Raw genomic sequence first — 21,877 nt, forward strand, 5'->3', positions numbered from 1 at the left:
TATTGTCGGGATTTTTCCCCGCCACAGAGCGGCTCTGCGCTGTCAACATATAGTGGGCAATAGCCCGATATATGCTGAGTTTTGGGTCACAGGAGGGCATAGTAAATGCCCTTCTGTGATCCTAAAAAGAACTATGGCCAAAAAAGGTTGGGCCATAGTTCTCTTTTAAAAGAGACTTTTGATCACTTTATTTGATATATATTTGACACAAATTTATATGACTTATGTAAGAGTTGATAAGTATCTGGCACAAAGTTCATATATGTATGATTTTCTGTATATTATTTATGTTCAATATTTCATGTGAAGAGCACTACAGATTACATTCAGGGACATAACTTGATAGTAAGAAACCTAGGAACATCCAAAAGCAGTCCGAACTGAGAGGCAGACACCCCAAAACAACACAGGAGGACAAGCCCAAACTAAGGGCATTAAAAAGCTGCTTGCAGAACCTTTTAAAAATCTGAGCAACGGAAGACCATGTTGCAGCTGTAAAAATCTACGATACTGAGGTCTGCTGACGAAAAGCCCAAGAAACACTTACTGCCCCGGTGGAGGGGGCTTTGACAGGAAAAGTTCTCTTAAAATCCATAGGTCTGAACAACCATCTGTCAAATCTAATTAGAAATGATGGATCTGGAAGCTGGAGAATCTTCTGGAATGACACAAAGGGGCTCAGTCAACCTAAAAGAAGCAGGGGAAGAAAGGTCAAAAATGACGGCCCTTAGCACCGCTAGGCAATAGAGAGAAGTCTCCATGTGGTGAACCTGTTCCAAACACAGGAAGTGATTTCTGCCTTTCACCTTAATGAGAATACTGTGTTACCTTCCAAGTAAAAATAAGGTTCTTGGTCTCCAAAGAAAACCAGATTTAAATCCCACGCTTGGAGGGGAGGCCTAACAGGGGGAGCAAGGTGTGTAACCCCTTGTAGAAAAGTACAAGTCAGCGAATGTTTTACCCGCTGACGGAATTAAAGAAAGAAACGGTTTACCGAAAAAGCATGTGGGAAAACCCACCAGAGACTCACACCAGTGAAAATAAGCCTCTACAAGTTTCAAACTACTCCTTTTAACCTCAGGTCAGCTATTCACAGCTGCTGATCACAGCTATTCATTCAATCACCAGAGTCTAGGGGATCCTTCCCCTATAAGTTCATGGTCGCTTCAGCTGATCAACAGCCTTTTGCATTTGTCAGTGTCCAAATCTTCTTGAAGGTGGTAGTATAACCCAATTGTATTAGAATAACTGATTCCTGTGTACCTTGAACAGTAAATACATTTTATACACAGGCTATAATAAAAACAGTGCAAAATATTAATTATTACTTGACACAACAAATGTAAAAGGCGTGCTTAGGAATCAATAACCTCTGGACATAAGAGATGAGAGGACTTTGCATTAAAGAAAACAATATTTCTTTGAAATAAGTTCCAAAATCACAATAATTCATAATAGCAAATCAACACAAAAACTTACCGTCAGGTGGAAGCTGGCCTGCAAACTCAGGTGGCAGGATAAGAAGCGCGTAATCTCTGAGCACAGCTGACCACAGTCGGCTAAGTATTGAAAGCTCTGACTCCACCAAAGATATCAGACTGTCTGGAGGAAGTTGACCTGAGGTGTTGTAATCAATGTCTTCATCATCGTTGGTTTTTAATACTTTCTTGGGGTTACTTTCAGCTTCTTTTTTAATGGTCATTGCAACAACATACACCTTTTAAGGTAAAAAGTACATAGCTGTTATATCAATATTCAATGCTGGTACACTGCGGTAATAATCTATTTCATCTGTTCATAAAGTATAGATAACAGCTCAATGTTTCCTTATGTTTGGATACAATTTCCCTGTTGCTTTTGACAAATCCCAGGAGCCAGGTAGCCAACGCCTGAATTCCATATAAGTTTGTCCACCCGTTTTAAATAAATGTAAATCTTGCATCACCAGGGACTACGGGAAAGTACTGTATGAGAGAGAAGGTAAATACAGTGAGTATATTAACTCCGTGTGCTTGATGAGCTTACCTCCGCTTGCAACTACTGCTGGACTTTGGGTACCTGTGATCAAGTCTTGATCAAGACGCCTAGCAGACAGTTGAAGCAGCCAGCTGAAGGTTTCAGTGGTGGGAAGATCAGTGATCATATCATCCTCATGTCCACACAGAATATACAACATTTTAAATTACTAGGGATGCACCGAAATTTCGGCCGCCGAAACATAATGGCCGAAATTGCAGTGCATCCCTGGTTTCTCTCCGCTTGGGGCTGCTCTGTGTCCCTTCTGACATAGTGCAGCATTGAGCGAGGAGGAGAGAAGCTGTCAAAGGAGGCCGAGCGGTGAAGAGAGAAGAGTGTCATTAGCGGCTGGCGTGTCACAAGAAGCCGAGCTCTCCTCCTACACCGCCCCGCTCAGCCTCCTGTGACAGATCAGGGGAGCTGCTGTGTGGGGGTGTTCCATCATATACGGTAGTAGCTACTATATGATGTGACACTGCAGAGGTCAATAAATATTGACTGAATTTAAGCTGGAGTGCAAGTGACTTTTTCTACTTTGTGTATTGAGCTGCGGAGGCATGTGCTGTCAACTTCAGGCACCCACCCGATGCTTTAGCATCGTCAGTGGTCCCGAACGCGTTTGTTGTTCATATGACAACGCAGCTAGATCTCTACATTCCTAGCCCGGATCTGGGCACTTCTGCTTCCCCTTTCCTATACCTGTTCTCTCCCTCTCCTATAGCCCTTATTGGGGGCTACTATACCCCCCCCCCCTCTCCATTAAACCTCGTCCACGTTACTCCCCTCCATGCCCGTTACACACCCTTGTATAAATGTCTACCAGTGTAGCAATGTTAACCATATACTATACCTGATCAAGGTGTACGTAGAAATAATGTCCTGCATACTAGGGCCCATGGTCCCATGCTAGCTGATGGGCACCTACTGGACTGACAATCTTCTCTCATGCTACCTACCGAGTTCAGGAACCGTGATAAATTTGCACGATTTGTATACGTATTCATGCAATGGAGAGAATTACGACAGTCTGTTTTGTATGTTCTTGTACCTCTTTTTGTTATATGCGAAAACTCAAAATAAAGAATTTAAACAAAAAAAAAAAAAGTTTGAAAAAGTGTGAAGTTTTGTGGTGGCTTAAATTTCATGCCACCTACCTCTCATTTCTAAAAAATCCCTTTTTCCCCTGGGATTTTCTACTCTATGAAAAATAAATGGTTATCAATTTTAAACTTTTAAAGCTGAATATACTGCCATTCTGCTAGAGCTTCACCTAGAGGGACCACGGACCTGTACCTGTAAAGCCCCCTGCGGCTAACCACACATGCTGCACCAAATGCAGGGCGCAGTGACGCAGGAATAGCTCCTAAAATGTGCTGCAGTGGCTTACAGTAGCATGTAGGGAAACTTGCTAAAAGAGTTTTGTAAAAAAAAATAATTTTTAAATAGCGCAAATGGGTTTACTACCCTAAATGCTGAGAAAATGCATACATCAGCTAAGAAAAATACTTAAAGACTGGAGGCAGGCAGGGAGTGGGAAGAGTTATGCAGGCTGTGCTGCAGCTTTGAGCGATTTGCCAGTGTCCAATCATCTGAAGGTAGCTGAATAATCCATTGGTTAAACAATTTAGCTCCATGTGTCTTGTGATGTATGATCAAGAAAGAAAAACAGCTGGGTAAATAACATACATATCTACCTCTGCCCAAGCTTTCAATACTGCCAGTTTCTCCATCGTAATGGCGCTTTCCCGGTAAAGCTGACTTGAAGATCCCTTTCCTGCTTGCACCTTGTCTAGTGATGAGACAAGGAGGTGGTGCACTCTGCGAAGATCATTAAGGTCACTCACAACTCGGCTCCCGATCCAGGCACTACACACCTAAAAACAGCAATACACAAAACGTTGTCACTGGAATGTTATAGGAAATGTGTCTTAAATATTCACAGCAGAAACATTTATACCTGGCAGGCTTTTGCTGTAATGTCTGAGGGAGTATCCTGTGAAAATGCTGGCCGTAGTGCAGCGCCAACCTGGAAATTAAATTCATGGTCAGTTTTCTGGAGCAGTTAGGCATTTATGAAAAAAGAGCTATAAACTCTGTAACAATATTTTCAAATAACCTAGATGAACAGGAACCCTGTAGTATCGTTATAGGCAACAAAGTATCATAGCTGCAATACAGCAGATACCCTAAAGTGCAGGTCCGACTTTGACAGCACCACCCACCTCTCCAATCTGTCACTGGAACCCTGTAACATATCCAACCTTCCAAATATGGAACACACATACTGCTACTGCCTTTTCCAACCTAAAATGTAGTGCATAGTGGCACTACTATATGTCCATTGCCAGGCCTTAAGCACCGGCAAACAGTAGGGGAGAGCACCTGCCTAGCCTTATGTAAATACAAGCTTTATGAAAATCAGAATCTGCTTAGTAGCAGTAGAGCAGAAAGAAGGGTGATGCTACCAGTTGGGAGCAGGCAATGTAGGCTGTCTGCTATGCAGTAGTTGTGTTACTCTGCCTAAAAGTATACAGCAGGTTTAATGTATTACAAACCACTGAAGCATCCAAAATTAAAGTTATAGAAACTGGGCATGAATAAAATTCAAAATGACCCAAGACAATACTTATATCCATGTATTAAAATAAAATACTGCACTCTCAGCTGCTAACAGGGTGTGAGAAGGATATTTTGCGAAGCATTTTTCTTACATTAGCTTGATACTGTTCTAGAATTACATGTCCAGGAAATTCAGGCTCAGGAACAGATGCAAACTTCTTGATGATATCCTCCAAGGCCTGTAAACCAGCCATACGAAGCTGGTTGCTGTGGTCAGTAGCAGCCATAAAAGCCATCCGAATAAGGTCAGAAAGGTGCAAAACCAAAAGGTCATCTGTAAAAAAAAGAAGAAGCAGAATTAGAGTATTAGTCAGACTTAAAAAAAAAAATGTTCTACTAGGAGAATTTGTTAAAACTCAGCAATATACAGTATAGTGCAAGGCTGCTTAAATACAAAGACAATAGGACAAAATCCCTTTTAAAAGAAATGAAAATTGAAAAGCTGTAAGAAAGGTTCCTACCCCATCTCACACATGCTAAAATAAGATAGTTCAAAGGCCACACCTAACAGTGGGCATCTGTGGGGAAGCAAACTCTCAGTACAACTCTGTTTTAGCCATTAAAGTGAACCTTTACTCCCTTTCACTAAAAATCACATTGGCTGTGCCAAACCTCTTCCATTTGAGAATTATGGAGGCCTCTGTGGTCTTGGGAACCTTTAGTGCAGCAGACATTTTGTGTAGCCTTCCCCAGATCTGTGCCTTGCAATAATCCTGTCTCTGAGCTCTGCAGGCAGTTCCTTTGACCTCATGGCTTTTATTCTGATACAGAATGCATTGTCAGCTGTGAGGCCTCTAGCAAGAGGTGTGTGCCTTTCCAAATCATGTCCAATCAATTTAATTGACTCCAATCAAGGTGTAGAAACATCTCAGCAACGATCAAGAGAAATGGGAAGTGCCGGAGCTCAATTTCAAGTGTTGTTGTAAAGGGTCTGAATACCTAAATACATGTGATATTTCAGTTTTTGTATTTTTTATAAACTTACAGACATTTCTAAAATTCTGTTTTCACTTTGTCATTATGGGGTACTGAGTGAATGTCAATGAGAAAGAAATAGAATTTAAACAACTTTAGTATCGGGCTGCAAAAATTGAAGGGGGTCGGAATACTTTCTGAATGCACTATATCTTTAAACTCAAAGAGGCACTTTATCCGTATCTTTGAAATGAAATACATCTTTAGAAATGTTTGGGAATGACAATCTACAAACAGATACATATGCAAAGAATAAAAAGCCGGCAATTATCTATACCTATTTTTCTTTCCTCCCCATTCTTTTCACAGTGGCCATTTTTTACTTCCTGGAGATATGGCACATGTGACAGGTCTCTTTACTTCCTGGAGATATGGCACATGTGACTAGGACATGTGACCATACACATCATCTCAGGGGAGAAAATGCCTTCCCTGAGATCTTGTGAGATTACAGATGAGATTTCCCAGCAATGCTGTTGTAACCTTCCCAGGACACATCGCTTGGTCACAGATTACATCACTAATGCCCAAGAGGACCAGGTAGTGGGAAGAAAAAAAAAAACAATAATTGTAAGTAAAAGCAAAATATGTTTGTTTAACTACTGAATGCAAGATGATTTCATATCAGCATGCAAAGCTGCATGTTGAAGTGATTTTTAGTGAAAGCGGGTAAAGGTTCACTTTAAAGTGAGGGCTGCCTCAACATTATTTATAGTCAAAGAGAGAACATAGGATAATGAGAAAGTGTAATCAAAATAACAATTCTCTTTGTCTTTAGCAAAAAACCTCTAACCAGATTTAAACTTTGCTTCAAAATGTGGCCCCCTGCAAAAATGACATGTCAGGCCACGTTATGAGGTTTATTATATTACTAATAGCACACAAACAAACAGAATCATGAAGAAAGAAACCTCACTAATTCCAAAGTAAATATGTATGCTCAACACCAGAAAAAGAAAACAAAAACCCCAAATCACTGGCTCTAACCACAAGCCAAAAATACGCAACAGCCGCACAAACAGAACGCTGATTTTGCTTGCATAAATTTGTTAGATAGATCTGTGAACATTCTGTTCCTTAGTTAGGGACTGAGGAGCAGTGGGATATTTTCTGGATTCCTCTTAAAACAAACTTTTACATTTCCCATTAGGGGCAAAGTAAAACGCTGTATTTGGATGACTCTCTGCTGCTTGTGCTTACTGTGCTCCAATTTTCCTGCCAGAGCCCCCAAATAATGATTATATAACTTCCATGATGTACATTTGTCAGAACTTACAGTACACCTGGGATCCAGCCCTAATGTGACAGCATTTAAGCCTAGCAATTGGCTGTTAAGTCACCAACACTGCTCATGGAAGCAAGGGAAGAGAGCCCTTACCTAGAAGTAGGTTTCTTTTTTTTTTACCTGGAACTTTGGCAGGCGATCAAGGTAGCAGAATAAGTGGAAGGTAAGAGCAAGAATTAAAGGTTGCCTGCTAGCCAGTGATCCGACTAGAATGCCCTGGATGGAAAAAGACATCTTAGGGATGTTTGATACTAGTGGTAGGATGTTAAAATGTTTGCTACTTATTACAACAAATAATCATTTTGTGAGCCTACATTGGGCAATATAAATGTGCTATATTCTTACAAAATCTGCACTGCTGGAAGGGACAAATGGCTTTATATTTTTCATATTTATAAGCTTTATATGTTTTTACATATATACTGTATATTGTGGGTACTATATTATATATCTTGCTATATCAAATAGTACCCTGTTCTGTGCAGGTAACAGATTGTGTTCATCAGGACAGATGACGCTTAAATGTGACACCAGAGCTCCACTAGTAGTTAGCGCCACTAAAGACTACAGAGAAGGTGATGCAGCAAAGGACAACCATAAATAGCTTCAGCACTACTACCCCCTACTAACATTTTTAGGCCTCCCAGTCAATGAACAATTAAAATCAAAACTTAGCTGACTAACCTGGGGCCTAGGTCAGTGGTGGCGAACCTTGGCACTCCAGCTGTGCCAAAACTACATATCCCAACATGCATCTGCCTCTGGGAGTTATGTCTGTAGCTGTCAGAGCCTTGCAATGCCTCATGGGACTTGTAGTTCCAAAACAGCTGGAGTGCCAAGGGTCGCCATCACTGGCCTAGGGTATCCGTCTTAGTCAACATAATGTTAAAGTCGGATTAAAGGCAACAATCACAAATCAAAGGATCTCAATTTTATACCCCACTAATGACCAACATTTGTTATAGATACAAGCATCCTCTATATGCCTACTTTATCAATCTTCATGTTACGGTGTAAAACAGGGTACTTGCCTAGCTTATCATTAATTGTACTAAAAACTACTGTCAAATTTTTGCTTTCTTGCTCACTGTTCCATCCACATTCTGATAATTGGAGAGAAGCGCACTGATGAGGTTATTTCCAGCTGTCCGCTATTATAAAACGCTCTCCAAATGTTAAATTTAACAGTAATGTGCAATCAAATAAAGATTGTACAGCTCTAAAACTTCTATATCAGAAAGAGCAATTGCAGAGAGCACCATCCAACTGCAAAGATCTAAATAAAGCATGCATGGCAGTCTTCATAAATAAAAGGATAAAAGATCAATGGAAAATCCTACTTTTGGTATTTTTCAGTTTTAGTGTACGGGCTGCAGCTAAATCAAAGTGCGCTTTGTCAGCGTTTTCACACAGCAATATAATTCTGCAAAGACAGTCTGCGGCAAAGACACGTGTAGCCCAACGGGGTGCCACAAACGGTTTTGATTTATCATCCTCTCCAAGTGTAGTAAACATGGTATCGTCATCCATTTCATCTTTCTTCTCAGACGCTTCATCCCTTCTTCCAGCCACCACACCAGCTGTGCCCACTTCTACAATGACAAATTTAGTATAGGTTTGTTTAATGAGGAACATACAAAGCAGTTTATTTATTTTTTTGGCTTAATATGCAAAATCAGCTGCTACATCATCAGGTTGGGGAGAAAGTACTCTACTAAAGTAGCAGTATAATAAATATCAATATTGAAGGGATATTTATTGTAACCAGGTTATGATGTTTAAATATAATTTATGTATTTTGTACATTAACAGGGAGTCGGTCAATGTATGAAATACACAGTCTATTTTTTAGGTCCTTCACTCTGATTATAAATTAAATCATGACAACACAGCACAAGTTAGCCTTCTATGTTTAGGATGGATTTTCTGTAAGAGCGGGATCACTTAGTGCTAATGCTTATAAATGCTCAGCTTCACTGCAGTTTACATTGATCAGCTTCCTTTGAAATATATGAGAAACTCACCAATTTACATAGAACATACATACAATGGGGGGAATTTATCATAGCAATTGCGAGTGTTTGAACTTGCACGGAGTATATTTGATGCACTTTGCGCCAGATTTATGATGCTAGTGTAATGTTGTTCATAAATTAGGTTTAATAGACTCCAGGAAAGAAGACTCGTAACTCCAGGCAAAAAGCTTAGCTGTCGCTTCTTGAAGAAGTGGTCTAAAGTTGTGATTGTTTTGTTAGGTGATGCTCCAGTTTCAGACAGTCGCAGGACAAGTGCAGATGAAAACCGGTGCAAAAAACATGCAATTGAAAAAGTAGTGCAACCTCAGGTCAAAAGAGGGGCGCATGTTAATAGACAGATTTGCACATTAAAAAAAAATATCCAAGAGGCTAAAACTGTCGCAATTGCTTTGATAATTCCCCCCCCACCCCCAATGTATTTTAATACTTTTTTATTGGGTTTTTAAATTGGACACAGAAGATAAAATACAGTATCGAATTAGTGTGGTTGCATTATCTATACAAAACAGTACAAGTACAGTTTAATCATGTCCAAGAGGAGATGATGTATAAGAAAGGTTGGGGAGAAGAAGGAAGTGGGATAACTGGAGGATATGAGGCAGCACAAATCATGAGATAGAGTAGAGGAGCTAGAGCAAAGAAGAGGCCCCTGGTTCAAGCAACTACCTAAAGGCGCCAGAATTTCAATTTCTTATTAAAATATGTTACCAAGTCATTTTTAAGTGCATGTAACCTTTCAAACTCGTAGAGTAACTGCAGCGTCTTAAGTGTTTCTGTGATAGAAATAGCAGTAGAGCTTTTCCAGTGTCTTGCGCTATAGTGAGCTGGGCAGCTAGCAATATATGAACAACCACTGAATGGTATTGGGTATGAAGTTGATCAATACCTAGAAGGAGCAAGGTTAGGGATGGATTCATAGGTGTAATGCATCCCATTATGGAAGAGACTAATTGGAAGATTTTACAACAATAGCTTGAGAAGGACTTGCAAGTCAAAAATACATGAATTAAAGTGCCAATTTCACCACAATTGCGTCCGCAAGATTGAGATACATCTGGGGAGAACCTAGAGATTTGATAAGGAGTCATATGCCATCGTAAAAACATTTTATGGGAAAGCTCTCGCAAGTCTGCATTTCTGGTAGCTTTATATGATTTATATGCGTATAACCATTGTTCAGGGGTAAAAGAGGTTTCTAGATCCCTTTCCCAAGCTAGGAAGGCTTTAGATTTAGAAAACACTTGCTTACGTTGAAGGAAGGTATAAAATAACACTATATACCCTTAACAGGAGGTGAGAAAGTGCCAGATATGTTTAGGTAGAGTAGACCAATTGGAGAGTAATGAGGGGAGGGCATGTGCAACTTGAATGTATCTAAAATAGTCTGTGGATGGGAGGTGGAATTGAGAATTAAGTGAAGGAAAAGGTTTTAGTTTGGAACCATCTAAAAGATCCTGAAGAGATTTAATACCCCTCTCATACAAGGTATTTTAAGGTATTCCAAGCTCCTTCCCAGACAGAGTGGCTTGAAAAGCAACAATGATCTGCACAATAAAAGAGCACACAAGCCACTGTGTTAAGAGTGAAGTACTCATTTTAAAACATAATGGGCCTAAATATGAAAGTATTTGATGGAAAATCTTTGTCTGTGCGGCTTTATAGCGTCCATATATTTTAATATATAGACACTGGGCACACAAAATGAGACGTCTATTCCCTCAAGTATAATTATAAATGAGGCCCATACACCAAATATTGCATGTCCTCTGTAAATCTCGCAATTTTAAAACATGCGCACATCTTCTTGGCATTAGCTGCTTTTTTAAAGCTAAAGGGAATTTGCATTTTGCAACCATTCAGGTTGCAGTGATCATTTTCGCCGAAAACATTAGCAGGTTGAAAGTTAGCAATTTCAATTTTGCTCACAGCTTCATAAATTCATACTGTACAGAAGTCCATTTATTTGATTTACATTTTAGAAATAAAAATGCAGATGGTTAGAACATAAATTTAGAAAAACAATAGATAATCTTAAATTTTGATACATACCACTGGTGGCTGCCAAGACATCTTTGCATAGTTGCAACCAATGGGATAATTTGTTCACAGCCAAGGAAGAAAGCATGTGACCCAAAGTGTCATGAATATCTGCGCAAAGTTTTTTATCGGTTTCCCGGTCTAGCATGCCAAACAGAACTCCTTCCAGACCTGTATCAGTTATATTTATTTCTAAAAAAAAAAGAAACAATTACCAATGCCGTTTGTGCTAAAACATGTGTGCATGCCTTTGGTCTGCATACTAAGCAATGCCAATCAAAAGACAAAACCTATTTTCAAGCAATTCTAATGACTTCTGTCAACTTTTCTTTATCAGCATAGCCACAAATCAAGTGAAAAAATATGTTTACATGGAAAGTATAGTGATTTCATATGTCTCAGCTACATTTAGGGCAGGAAAAAAAATAGAAAAATAAATAGGACCCCAACCATTTTGGTTGACATGTAAACTAATAATAATAACATGGGTGTATTTCAGAAAATTTGAAAGAAAACCTTACAGTAGAAATATAGCAGAAACGTTTATTTTTTTGTAGAAAAAGGAAAGCTTAAAGCCTCTGCCAGGTTTTCATTGCTTTCTGTGTATCTTTGGAGAGTGTTTTCCTTTCCTGTTCAAGTGACCACATAGGAAGAGACTCTCCCCTGTGAGGACAGATAATTTTTTTTTTTTTTTTTTTAAATGCACCTTTATTGCAGTCTATGTGCCTATATGGAGGATTCTAGGTAATTCCTGTCCAAGTGACTACACAGGTGTACAAGTGTACAGAATTCTTTCCAACAGGCCCGCAGACCGAGAAATCCAACAATTTTTTTCCTTTTTTTACCAAAATTAAAAGCAATAATTTGGCTAGAGTTATTTAAAAAAACAAAACAAGTTACTGTACAAGTACATTGCATTTTCCAACTTACTGATGCCACTGACTTCCTTGTCCCCAGCATTCTTTGCAAGGTTCATGGCATATTCACACACTTCAGCTGCTTCCCTCTGTGCCAGCTGTCTCAGGCAAGCAACGGCCGCACGTCTCAACAGTAAATGGGAGCTACCCAGGTGGACCTACAGAGAAAAAAAAAAGATATTTTAAATTTACACAACATACAGCGGTTACTACACAGAACCTAGGCGACACCTCGCCGCACAGCAATTGTGCACTATTCCGCACGGTCAGGAGTCGCCAAGGTGTGAACCGATCACGGTGTGGGTGCCATTACTTTCTAATGGCACCCCAGTTGCGCGGGCGGATCGCCATGATTCTGAACACTAAAACAGCCGGGCGTCATTTATCGCACAAAAAAAGTACCTTTTTTCTGCAATTGCCGCGCGGATGTCACCCCCATTAAAATTAATGTGGACGCGCGACAGTCGCTGCCTGCATTGTACAGGACCGCACAATCCCGGGACGCGCGTCCCGGGTGCAGTGCGTGAGCCTAGCCTGAGAAAGCTAAAAATGGAGAGGAAGTTCATCAATCAGAAACTCCAGCAATTAGAATTATATAATTGATCACTTTGAAACAAATAGTTACTTTTTACGCTGCAACTGCAAAAGGCGACTCCCAGGAGCAGGCTGTGCAGCAAAGTGATTGCATAATTTAAAAAAAAAACTTACACAGAGACAAGGGACCAAGCTGGACAAATTGACATGGCGAGGGGCAAACATATGAAGTTGTTGAAGGCAGGAAATGGCAGCAGCTTGAACCAGAGAGTCTGAATGATCCTGCATGATAGCACAGCCCACGAGGCAAGAGGAACGAATGGTTGAAATGGTGGGTCCATTGCCTGTGATGTAAAAATCAACATTTATATTAGTCAGTTCATTAAAGCATTAACATTGTATATGTGCATCAAGTACAGAATATCCACAGCTCAACAGATGACTAAATAATAAACACAGCAAGCAGAAAACACAAAGAAAATGCATAACATACACAGGAAAAACACTATGAGGAGAATTCATCTTCATTTTCAAAACTTAACTGAACAAACTGAAGAGAGAATCTGATTGGTTGCCATAGGCAGCTGCTCCAGATTCTGTCTGCTCCAGTTTTGATAAATTCCCCTCTGTGTTCTTCATTCTGATATTAAATGGATTAACTATGATGTTTAATTTACTTTTCAAAGTTTAAACTCCCCAAGTTAGGAATGTAATTATGATAAAATATAAAACACAAGATAAAAGTCTAGCTGTATGTTTACACCTAACTGTGGTCAGGTGCAAGGCTTTAGCCGATCAGGGCTCACAAGGCACAGTGCATTGTGCGGGGTGCGCTACTGGCGAAGAGCCAGCCGAACACACCAACTGCCGATGTTCGAGTCGAACTCACGCTCGGCTCCAACATCGAGTCCAACCCTAGTCATTGGACTCAAAACAACATTGTCTTATGCAAGGAGAAATAGGGTTCCTTACAGACGACACCAATTCAACTACATTAATATCAGCCTTTTCACATTTTCATATGAAATCTTTAAAAAATAAAAATGTTTACAGTTAAAAAAAAAAAGTTTTTGTACCTATACAGTCCTATTTGGTCTAGTAGAGTGTTGTTTTGTACATGCTGTTACATCTGAATACGAGTTGTGAAAAACAAAGATTTATCTAGCTTTTTAACTCCGACAGCTTTCCAACCAAAGTGATGGCCCAAGAAGGTTACATTAAAGGATATTAACGTGAAAAAAGTCACAAATAGGCTTGTAACAATACTAGATTTTAAATCACTCAGTTAGAGTGGAGGCCTAACAAAAAGAACAACATGTGGAACCCCTAGTATGATAGTATGAATAAGCAAATGACTAGCAAGAGGACATTAGAAAGGAACAGACAATGCAGACACCTGACTTGAGAGGATTGTAAGGGCCCAAGTTTTGTTCTATAATCAACTGGAGAAAAAATAAAATAAAATCATCTACTGAAAAAGGCACACCTCCCCTGCCCCCACTGCATTCTAGAGGAGAATTCAATTTAGAGGAAACTAGTAATATGTAAAGGAGAAATTTTTAATTATTTTTCAAGTTATGCTATCTTAATGAGAACATGTAACAAATATAAAACGGTGTTATCCTAATTTGGCTGCAAAAGTGAAAATACACTTTACGGTCAGTGGTAAAAAAAAAAAGGAGCGCTTTATGAGCCTGGAGAAAAAGTAGTTTAACCTCTGCATAGAAAACTGCTTTTTTCACAGTAAGGGCTGTGAAAATGTGTAATAACAATCCAGTTTATTCGGTTTAAACGATAGTAAGGAGGGGTAAATAAACATGCGAGCCTTTGTCTAAATGGTTTCAAGAAACATGGTGCCAATCTGGCTTGTTGCAGCACACCGAGATATCTTGGAGCTCACCTTGTAGCTCTGGTCCCACTGTCGTGATGATAGCCCCCAAGCAGCGACCCAGGCACTGGTGCACCTCTGTGTGTGAAGGTGGGACCATCAGTAGAAGTGTAAGCACTAAAGACAGAGTTGGTTCAACATACCCCCGGTACATAGGGCCACTTGAGTCAACAATCAAGGCAAGTGAATGAAGTGACCAGGTCTACAAATAAATTAAAATGCATTCAGTTTGCACTTCTCATAAAAAAACATATCTTTCCTTTATTTTAAAATACTTTAGTGAAGATATTCTCACTTGAACTTCAGGTGAAGTGCCATCCTGAGCTAAAGCCAAGAGAATACTGACACTGGTCTTAAGATGCTGCCCTGACCCGATTCCTCCGACATAACGATGTAGACAGCCGAGTGCAAGAGAATGGCCTGTTCTAGACACAACATCCCGAGCTGACTTCAATCTGGGTGATTTTAAAATAAGAAAAAAGATAAAACACAATTTGCATTAACCAATGTTTTATATAGTAAGAGCTCCATATTTTAAAGAACACGTAAGCATAACCTTGCTTCCAATATGGTATAATGGCTGCAATAGTGTAAGGCAAGGGACAAGAGTAGACTATGAAAGTATGTAAAGGATGAATTTTGAATTTTGCAAACATGCAAACTCACTTGTCAAAACTGTACTGTGCCATCCTAGCAATGAATGATACCTCTCCAACCACTTGTGCCATTCTGCCCAAGGCCTCTCCAGCTGCACATCTGAGGATAGGGTTAGGATTGTCCAGGGCACCCATAACCAATGTCAAAGCTGATTTTCTGACTTCTTCGGGACCTAGAGAGCTTTTGTTCTCTGCAAGACCCTGGATAACAAAAGATAAAATAAGTGCAAAATGCTTTTGCAGATTTATTTCAATAATTGTCCTCTCCTTTACCCTTAAATAAAAACAAAACTGTGGTCTAAGCAAAATTCTACAGTTTTTTTTTTTGTAATAGCAGAGCCTTTCTCAGAATATAATATCAATATTAACTTCCATCATGTGCAAATCTAACAGGGCTGCTAATATGAAAATTAGCTAAAATTCCTAGGCAGACTCAAAGAATAATGTATTGCTGTTCCCACCCTACCTAGAAGCTCATCTACAGTTAGTGAGAGCAGATTTTTAAAGTACTTTTTTTAACCAGGAATACTGCTTGGCTTGTATACATGGGCATTTGTTCTTATCTTAACTGTTGTTCTCACCATAACATTTCTATTGGAACTTAGAAGTAGCTCAAATGGATCCCAGATGCAAGCTGAATGCACAAGAAAGCATGCAATATTTGCTTAAAGTGACATTAAACCCTCAGATTTTTTAACATAAAACAATACTGTAATGTGCGCCTTACTGTAATCCATGGTTGTTTCCCCTTCTCTTTGCTGCTCTTCGTTTTAAATCCGTATCTCTTCTCATGCTGGGCAGAACTTCTGTTGTGCAGCAGACTGCCTTGTCTCTGAAATGGAAACATGGTGTCTGTGTGTAGGTTCACAACCTGAGCCAGCACTACAGGAAGAGGCACTGCAAAGGGAAGTTCTCCCCAAGCATGAGAAGACATGAGGATTTAAAAGGAAGAGCAGCAAAGAGAAGGGAAACAACCATGGATTACAGTAAGGCACACATTACAATATTGTTTTATGTTAAAAAAATCTGAGGGTTTAAAGTCACTTTAAGTCCTAACATACCTAAACTCCTGTAGAGGAAGATGAGGTCACAGACCTGCTGTGCTGTTTGGTAGGGGGGGTGCCTGGGTGACAAAACTGACTGAACACAATTACAAATCCTTTGGTAGGTAAGACATGTAATGAACGTTAACTGCGCATTTAGGCATTTGCATGGCGCTCAGCTTTAGGATCACTGTGATAAACACTATCAGTGCCTGCTGACACCACTAATAAAACAATACTGTAATGTGCGCCTTACTGTAATCCATGGTTGTTTCCCCTTCTCTTTGCTGCTCTTCGTTTTAAATCCGTATCTCTTCTCATGCTGGGCAGAACTTCTGTTGTGCAGCAGACTGCCTTGTCTCTGAAATGGAAACATGGTGTCTGTGTGTAGGTTCACAACCTGAGCCAGCACTACAGGAAGAGGCACTGCAAAGGGAAGTTCTCCCCAAGCATGAGAAGACATGAGGATTTAAAAGGAAGAGCAGCAAAGAGAAGGGAAACAACCATGGATTACAGTAAGGCACACATTACAATATTGTTTTATGTTAAAAAAATCTGAGGGTTTAAAGTCACTTTAAGTCCTAACATACCTAAACTCCTGTAGAGGAAGATGAGGTCACAGACCTGCTGTGCTGTTTGGTAGGGGGGGTGCCTGGGTGACAAAACTGACTGAACACAATTACAAATCCTTTGGTAGGTAAGACATGTAATGAACGTTAACTGCGCATTTAGGCATTTGCATGGCGCTCAGCTTTAGGATCACTGTGATAAACACTATCAGTGCCTGCTGACACCACTGCATCACCATGACAGACACAGAAGAAGAAGTGGAGTTTTAAATTAATTATGGGAACCAATTCTTGTTTGCACTGGTTTAGAGTTTCTTGAATATTACATAGTAATGAGGAAGAGGAGGTGGAGGAGGGTGAGGCGTAACCTCACATATCTCCTAATATTTTATATTACAAAAGCAACATGCTTTCTGTGGTCTGATCAAAGCCTTTTGAACAGACAAGAGAGTCTTAATACTCTGACATTTGCATTTGTACAATTGGCTAATAAAATTCCTAATTCAACTTTGGCCGAATGCTCAATAAACATTACAATACAGCTCACGAGCAACATGTGCCATAAATGGGACATTTGACAATAACATGGGAGCATGAAACAGTTTTCATAAGTGCTATGGCAAATGCTGGCTTGACAGAATGCATTTGCAAAGGTTACAAAATAAAGTATATTCCAATAGGTTTGGAAATTGCTAGAAATATGGCAAGTACTTGGCATTTACATACTGTGGTATCCGTACCTTGAGTGCACTAAGCACAGCTGTAAAGATATTCAGTTGCACAGACTGTTGTCGAACTCCTTTAGCTTGTTTTACACACTCAGCAAAATGATCCAACATTTGTAATCTAAAAGAGAAAACACAGCCAAATGCCTAGTTATAATGAGGCTCATGCTGCAGAGGACCTGTTTAATACTTATGTCAGCAGCATTTATAGGGCTTGTAAAAAGCTGCAGCTGCAAAACATCAAATTAACGCAAAAACCAATGTGCACATATGGATTAGAAATAAATCTCAGTCGCACGTTCAATGCACACGTCAGATGGTTGCTAAAATACATAGCCACCGGTCATACATTAAAGGCTTAACGGCTGCACTTCTTCGGGACCTAGTATGAGGTGATTATATGCAGTTTGAAGTCCAGCCGTCCTTCTCCCATCTCTCTTAACGGAAACGCCATGCATCAGTATGGAGCTCTGCCTGTATGAAAATGTGCAGAAGCCACAACTTTGTAGCTGTGATCGAGTGATCACAATTGCAATGCTTTCCAGTCTCGAATGCAAATATTAAAGGAATGCATATTTTTTTAATAGATTATTACATTCATTTCTTTTTGCAAAAGGTGAACTTATCCTTTAAAGAGTATCAGAATGTTACAAAGAACATATGAATGCTGTGCAAGACATATGGGTGGCATAACCAAGTTTAACCCTTTCATGACTGAACATTTTTTTCAGTTTCTGTTCGCTAATGACTGACGCGCTCTTTACATTTTTGCTGTGTCAGTCTTCCACGGCAGTAATATACTTTCTTACTAAGTGCATCCACACAAATTATAGATTGTTTTTTTAGAGGACAGATAGGCACACATATGTGATATAAATATACAGCCCTAATACTTCACTTATGATGACTAAAATATAAAAAGAATGAGGAAAAAAACATTAAAAAAAACAAAACAAAAACAAATTTTCCCCAGTTTTGATTATTATTATTGTTGTTTTTTAGAAAAATAGCACAGCTAAAAAAATGCATTAAAATACATTTGGAAACACCTCACATCCCTAGGATTTCATACATGTCTCTGTACTTTTCAGCCTAAAACTAAAAGCCAACATTGTATTAATTTTTTTCTCTAAAAGCCAATAGTGGTTAGGTGGCATACAATGTCACTGTCAGGATAAAGAGGGATGTGGAAGGATAAAGAGTGTGTACATCTGAACACGGAAGATATGATTGAACTTTCCAGAGGGATATTTATTAAGGATTGATATGTACAAGAAAAATAAATTGCGAACACTTTGATTGCATGTATTGTTTAGCACTTATATATTATAGAGATTTGTTTATTTATTTGACTGTTCTAGTTGAAGAGTAGCACATTCATTATTATAATTTGATACATTTAGAGCAGTGGTGGCGAACCTTGGCACTCCAGCTGTTTTGGAACTACAAGTCCCATGAGCCATTGCAAGGCTCTGACAGCCACAGACATAACTCCCAGAGGCAGATGCATGTTGGGATTTGTAGTTTTGGCACAGCTGGAGTGCCATGGTTCGCCACCACTGATTTAGAGGGTAACACTTCCTATTATGTATATCTGTCTAATACAAGCACATTTCCTCATGTTTTATCCGTTTACAATGCTGCAATTAAAGAAAAATGCCAGTTGGTCTGAAATCCAGTATGCGCCTAACTTCCTTTTTGGGCTGACAACACAGGGCCCCTGCTGCACTAAAAGCTGAAGCAGAATGGTCAGTCCTGCCTGCTGGACTACAAAACTCTGTCTACCCCCTCCCTGTCCCACTCCCTATGCATTTCTTTCCGAGCAAAACAAAGCGGTTCTGGTGACATGACTGCATCCACAGGAACTGATCTCCAAGCAGAGCCTTTGCAAGAAATTGACAAGCCTGGTGATGATGTTACAGTGATGTGTGGTGTTGCAGTAATAAAAGCTGTTTCACACTACAGCACTAAAATCCCAAGTAGTGCTGTCAGCCCTGCCTGAGTCCTCCCTTGTTACATAGTATTTGGGGTTGAATAAAGACATACGTCCATCAAGTCCAACCCATATAGGTCCACGCATCATCTCATTCTTAGGGATACTGGTATCCCTGGATATTACAGTCCCTCAAGAAATCGTCCAAACGTTTCTTGAACAAATCTACATTCTTGGTTGAAATCACTGCCGATGGCAGTGAGTTCCAGACCTTAACCGCTCTTACTGTAAAGAACCCTCTTCGCCCATTGTGCTGGAATTTTTTCTCCACCAACTTTAGGTGGTGGCCTCTAGTCTTTGTAATGGAGTTAATCTCAAACAGTTTGTTGCCAATGTTGCTGTCACCATTGAACATCTTGTACATGAAAATCATATCCTCCCTTAATCTCCTTAATTCCAGCGTAAACATGTTTAAGGTCAAAAGCCTTGTCTCATAACCCCTCCTCCCCTATATTCGGAGGCTTATAGCAAATACCCACAATACGTTTACGGCTAGGGTCCGCCATATCGAGCTCTTGCCATAAGGTCTCCACATCTTCTCCACTGTTTGACATGATATCGTCCCTTATATGCATATTTAGATAGTTGACGTAAATGCAACCCCCCCCCTTTCTCCCACATCTGTCCCTCCTGAATAGGTTATACCGCTCTATAATTAGTAGCCCAATCATGTGTGCCGTCTAGCCAGGTCTCCGATATACCCACTATATCGAAGTCCTCTTCGAGTATCATAATTTCAAGCACGCCAGCAATGTCAGTTCACTGAAGGAAGTTAGAAACGCACTGAACATCTGGCAGAATCAAAAGGTATTTTTCTGTACTATGAAAATTTTTAGGAGACAAAACATTTGGGAAATGTTTATATAGTGCAGAGATGTACTATGTTTTTATGCCCAGACATACATTTGTAACCAAAATGATATGCAGGACAGATCTTACTTATCAGTAATCTATCATACAGTGAAAAGTAACACTGACCTGTGCTTAAATGACACATGAGGAAACACGACTCCAAAGAGAGCCACAGAGGCATCAATGACAGAAACCCCCAGAGGAAGAGGACCTGGCACAGCTTCACCAACTGGGATGCGCAGGTAGATGGAGGATGGGTCATGCTCCAGAGCTCCGCTACCAGATGCACTGTTGGGTTGAAGCTAAACAACATGTTAAGCTCAAGTTAAACAGCGGTTTTGAAATGGGTACTGTATATGCTAAAAACATACATCAAGAAACCGTGGAAAGGTACTACTAATATTAACAGCCTTGCCTGGTCCTCAATGGATTTGTGGTCAGTCTCTTGGAGCCAGGAGCCCAGCAAAACACTGTCATCGTAGTGGCACAGAGAACGAAGAAGCGACGTAGTAGTGTTGGAAGAGTTATCAGTCAAGGTGAATTCAGCTACCAACTCGCGTAGAAGCACACTGAAGTTACCTTGTTAAAAAGACATTTACATACATAAAACTTCATTGGAAAACAAAACAAGATCATAAACCTTGCCAAAAAACGAATGTATCCTCTTTTTTCTCATTGAAAGTTTTATTAAAGGTTTTTCAAAAAATCATGGCATAGCTAACAATCAATACATATGGCATAGACATGATATGCGGGCAGGACAGTAGTGATTAAAAGACATTATGAGAGCTTGTCAGAATCTTTGTGGATGGATGATGCCAGAGAGGATGATTCTCTGACTCGGGTATCTAAGAGTTATATATTTTCCTGCAGGGAGAACCTGTAGCCTTTCTAATGCTTTTAGCTGTATACTGACTGGAAGCACCTTAGTGTGAATAATCTTATTAACGTATGTTATTGAATTAAATTATTTTTTTTTAAATTTTGTACACAAGGAAAAAAATAAATCAATTTTTTAATAGTTCTTTTGGGTAAACAGCAGATCACAGGTTTTACCCTGCCCCTAGAAGGTTGGACAAGCAGAAGATTGTATAAGCAGAAAGGCATCGCTCCTCCCCATGTGGGCTACACCCCTCTGTACACGCTTAGGAGTAGCAAGAAGTACCAGAAAATAATTAAAGTAACTACAGGCTATAGTAACAAAGCAGACAATCAGCACAGAATAACAGAATCTATATATCCCGTGAGCTCCTAAAAAAAGGGATTTTACAGGAGAAACAAAATTTAAAAAATAACCTTTTCTACAATCATTCACTGGGGAACTCAGAAGACCTCTGGACACTTTTAAAAGCAGTTTTGGATAGGAGGGGTTAAACAAGAAAATGCCTGACTCCAGAATTAAGTTCCAGCAAGGTTGCATCAAGGGAAATGGTAAGTTGTAGTCCTGTAAGGGCAAAAGATCAGGGGATCTATGGCAAATTAGACAACAACCCTAATATTAAAGTCCTTGGGATTGAGATAAAATTATCCCAGTGCCCTGGAACAAGTAGGTCAGGCAGCATGCTTTCTGCAAGGCCCAAGGCACTGAGGAATCCTTAGGTTGCTCCCATCAATGGTGGAGGAGAAAGGAAAGGGGTTTGAGAAAATTGTGCTTGGTGCAGGAACCAATAGGTCATATTTTTAAACAGGCTGTAAAAAAAAAAAAAAAAAAAAAAAAAGTCCCACAGACGAA

The 21,877-nt window shown here is 39.7% G+C and overlaps 1 protein-coding gene across 1 annotated transcript in view; it reads right to left on the reverse strand.

Annotated features, from left to right (window-relative positions):
- HEATR5B (HEAT repeat containing 5B) overlaps positions 1-21,877 on the reverse strand; it is a 54,251-nt gene that overhangs the window by 11,657 nt on the left and 20,717 nt on the right. Inside the window, exons 14-27 of the mRNA XM_018563576.1 lie at positions 20,561-20,724; positions 20,272-20,447; positions 17,316-17,421; positions 14,974-15,164; positions 14,603-14,762; positions 14,320-14,509; positions 12,594-12,763; positions 11,899-12,043; positions 10,981-11,160; positions 8,236-8,487; positions 4,728-4,909; positions 3,974-4,042; positions 3,711-3,890; positions 1,480-1,717 (exon numbers count right to left, since the gene is read on the reverse strand). Of these exons, the coding sequence (XP_018419078.1) occupies positions 1,480-1,717; positions 3,711-3,890; positions 3,974-4,042; positions 4,728-4,909; positions 8,236-8,487; positions 10,981-11,160; positions 11,899-12,043; positions 12,594-12,763; positions 14,320-14,509; positions 14,603-14,762; positions 14,974-15,164; positions 17,316-17,421; positions 20,272-20,447; positions 20,561-20,724 (2,403 nt within the window). The remainder of the gene's footprint in view (positions 1-1,479; positions 1,718-3,710; positions 3,891-3,973; positions 4,043-4,727; positions 4,910-8,235; positions 8,488-10,980; positions 11,161-11,898; positions 12,044-12,593; positions 12,764-14,319; positions 14,510-14,602; positions 14,763-14,973; positions 15,165-17,315; positions 17,422-20,271; positions 20,448-20,560; positions 20,725-21,877) is intronic.

This window comes from Nanorana parkeri, unplaced genomic scaffold (genome assembly GCF_000935625.1).
Source record: "Nanorana parkeri isolate BGI_ZX_2015 unplaced genomic scaffold, ASM93562v1 scaffold677, whole genome shotgun sequence".
In the NCBI taxonomy this organism is placed as follows: Eukaryota; Metazoa; Chordata; class Amphibia; order Anura; family Dicroglossidae; genus Nanorana; species Nanorana parkeri.